Source organism: Trachurus japonicus, chromosome 17 (genome assembly GCF_045865225.1).
Source record: "Trachurus japonicus isolate A0001 chromosome 17, Traja_1.0".
Taxonomy (NCBI): domain Eukaryota; kingdom Metazoa; phylum Chordata; class Actinopteri; order Carangiformes; family Carangidae; genus Trachurus; species Trachurus japonicus.
Genome location: NC_140923.1, coordinates 15,668,157 through 15,671,770, shown reverse-complemented (window position 1 = coordinate 15,671,770; position 3,614 = coordinate 15,668,157). Strand labels below are relative to the sequence as shown.

Genomic DNA, 3,614 nt, shown 5'->3' with positions numbered 1-3,614 from the left:
ATACAGCAACTATTTACCGGCTGATAACTAATACTTGTTGTTGTGGAAAAGTACCAATACATACATAGAAATACATTGTATAATATTGGATTATTTTACCTCTTTGTGCCTAAACAGTTAACCAACTGTTTAGAGAAGTTTAGAGAGGAAATCAGTTTTCGGGAAGAACTGCAAACAATTTCTACACATCTGAAAAGTGAACTGCACTGATATGTTAAGTTGTGTGACCTTTTATGTCTTTATTTTCATTTTATAAGAAGAACTAGAATAAGAATAAGAAGAACTTTATTAATCCGCAAAGGGGAAATTAAAAAAAGATAAATAATAATATTTATATTCAATTCAAATTCCGAATTTTCATTTATTGTATTTTTAATCCGTTTGTTCTTTTTATTACTTTTTATTTTTAATTCTTCAATATATCGTATGCTTTCTTTATCTTTCTATTGACTGCTCTGTTTGTGCTCTATTACTGTGCAGCACTTTGGTAAACATCTGTTTTGAAAATGTGTTATATGAATAAAGTGGATTTGGATTTGGATAGTGTATATTTACTTGTGTAAGATTGAAATACTTAATTAGAAACGTAAATACAGTAGAGAAGAGGTACTTACATAACTTAGGTTGCAGTCATAAATAAGGAGGTGGACCTTGTAGTAAGAAGAAACTAAACTTTTCTACCTCAACCTGTAAACAAACATAGGCTACTGTAGATTTTGACTCCTTCCAATGTTCAGACATCTTTAACTCCGTAGAGTCTGTGTGACTTCATCTACTGGGGAAGATTGTGTGATGCATTCGATAGTATGTGATACATTCTCATTAGTTTAGTGGTTCCCTGGGTTATATATCATATGATATATTCCCACATGACATTATCTATATATTTATTCAGTTAGAAGTCATAAACACAGGTTGTGTTTTGTGAACAGACTGACATGTTGTACATATTGTAGACATGATGCAACAGGTGAAGCCTCTCTAAGTGGTGTGAATATTGGTGGCAGAGGTGGATGATCCACAAGGATGGAAAATGCAGATTTTAATAACTCAGACAATTATTAATGATTATAAGTAAAGAAAAAAATACAAAACATATCAAGCCATATAAAGGTTTATGGTAAATTATGGCTTCAAAACTCCTTTTTTTGGGGAGATTTTTTCTTCTGGAAAAATCTATTACTTTAACAGAAATCTTAGAGGGCCTCAACACCCCTGCTGATGGGAGTGTTGGTCCGTTTCAGTGGTTCATACACACACGTTTTGGTCGTGTCCACATGTTCAGAGTCTTTGGAAAGCAGACGGAGCTTTTTAATCTGAGATGATCTGGATTGAAATCTGATTCCTCACTTTTATTGCACCATGACCAGTTTGACCTTTGCTCTGCCTCATTCTGCCACCTGAGTGCAGTGCATCGCCACATTCAGGATAGTTTCCATTTCAATGTTGACCAGTAGGTGGCATCATTGCACTACAGCACTTCTCTGTCAAACCCAGTGGAGTAGGGTCTGATCCAACTTTTCCTTATCATATTTATCCTGGGGAAGTTTGCTCAAAGTTTAGTGTTAATACAGTAGTTATACTCTATGTTTCACTCTATGGTTTTTTTTTTTTGTTTATTTTAGAGGGAATAATTTCCAAAACATAATGCAACAGCATTTCTTTTTTTACACTCTTATCAAAAATATGAACTTGCTTCAAAACTCCCACATCAGCCAGACTCTACTTTACATATAAACAAGACTTGAATGTGTGTATATTACACTTCTGGATGGCTGGAAAACAAACTTCTCTCTGTATACACATAGAAATCTCGGTGAAGAAACACATCACCATCTGGAAAATAACAGAAGCACTGCCAGAGCCTCTTCATGAATGCACCTTGCTGCATTATTTACAGCACTATTTTATTTGATCTTGATATGATGGGCAGACATCTTAAGCTGAAGACGCCAAACGCTTCTTCTCCCAGGCATCGCATCGCAAAAAGACCAAGTGCTGCTGGTTGATCATGAGTCCAAAAAAGCTAATTAGTATGATTTTCTGGATTAGAAAAAATAAACATAAGTACTAACTAACAGTACTAACTAACATGTAAAAACATTTTCTATAACCGGAAATACCTCAAGAACGACAACATATCAACTATGTACAAAAACATCAATAATATATTTATATATATATATTTATATATTTTTATCTTCTATACCAACTAAAATATACCAAAGAAGCAGCTATTGGTCAAACTGAGGAACTCATTCGCCAACATGTTTTTTGAAAACAGTTTAAATATCCTTCAGCTGTAAATGTGAAAACTCAAAAAAAAGGAAGAAAAAAAAAAAAAGTAGTAAATAAATTAAAAAAATATAACCCGACAAATGTCCTGTGTTTATCCTGTGAGCCGTTTTGGAATACTGCAGAGTGTGAGGAGGTAAGCCACTTCAACCGGCATCTCCAGTGGATAAGAGTTTGTTCGAGGATGGGCCGTCGTCAACCATCCAGCACAGAGTTCAAAAAAAGTCTTTCGTGTAAATCAGTTCGTCGTCCGTTTACGTACAAAGATTCAGACAGTTCCATGACAACCGATGTAGGCCACAGACAAAATAGAAGGGCACTTTTTCTTTTTTCTTCTCCAAAACAAAGCAACCCAGGGATGAACCCTTTCTTTTTTCTTTTTTTTTGGGTGGCGGGGGGGGGCAGGGGACACAGTCTGGACTCGGGGAGGGAGGGAGGGAGGGACAGTGGGTTTAGCAGCCTTCTTGTTTGTCAAGAGTTCGTTTCACAGTTGAATCCTTTATCCACCCAGTCTAGCACAAACTTGGCAATATATATACAGTATATAAACTACAATCATCGACGCAGGAGATTCATCATCCTTAAATACAAAAAAGTGTCCGTGCGTGGACTCGCTGTAGTGTGTATTTGTGGCATCTTGAGGAGAAAAATAAGGTCCTGAGATTTGCACTGAGGGGCATCTGAAGAGTGTGATAAAAGTGTGATCTATATAAAATGACAACGAAAGACAAAAATATATTTAAATCTATAGCATCGATGTGTATGTTATGGGATGTGTATAGTATGTTAGGAGGGGCTGGACCGCGGTAGGGCCAGTATTCGTCCGTTGGTCTTTCCCCCGTTCATGTGTGTGAATGGGATGTGGTGCTCCTCGTAACTGCCCCTCAGGCCCATGGAGGAGGCCTCGTCCCTGTCCAAACACTGCTCCCTCTGGGAGTAGGACGACGGGTCCAGCGGGATGCTCTCCATGTTTTCTATGTCCAGATCGAAATCCTCGCTCTCGGGCGGCTTGTTCTCCTCGCTGTAGAAGAAGGAGACCTCCTGGAAGGACGGATGCAGGTCCTCGCGCAGCATCTCGATGATCTCCTGGAAGGCCGGACGCATCTTGGGGTTGTACTGCCAGGACATCTGCATCAGGTTGTGTCTGGGTAAAGAAACAGAGCGTGAGATCCCCGTTAAAATGGTACTGATGTTTAAATTTTTAGTTTTAGTTTATTCACCATATCAATTTTACAACCTAACAATAACTTAAGACCCACTTGTATACTGCCACGTATGAGTCCTAGGTGTTTTTGCCTTTTTCTTATTGTTTTTGTTTG

The 3,614-nt window shown here is 37.8% G+C and overlaps 1 protein-coding gene across 1 annotated transcript in view; it reads right to left on the bottom strand.

The window, feature by feature from the left end:
* Nucleotides 1-1,868: 1,868 nt before the first annotated feature.
* The window catches only part of insra (insulin receptor a), a 78,517-nt gene continuing 76,771 nt past the window's right edge, over nucleotides 1,869-3,614 (bottom strand). Inside the window, exon 21 of the mRNA XM_085806002.1 lies at nucleotides 1,869-3,439. Coding sequence (XP_085662128.1) covers nucleotides 3,082-3,439 — 358 coding nt within the window. The 3' untranslated portion in view covers nucleotides 1,869-3,081. The remainder of the gene's footprint in view (nucleotides 3,440-3,614) is intronic.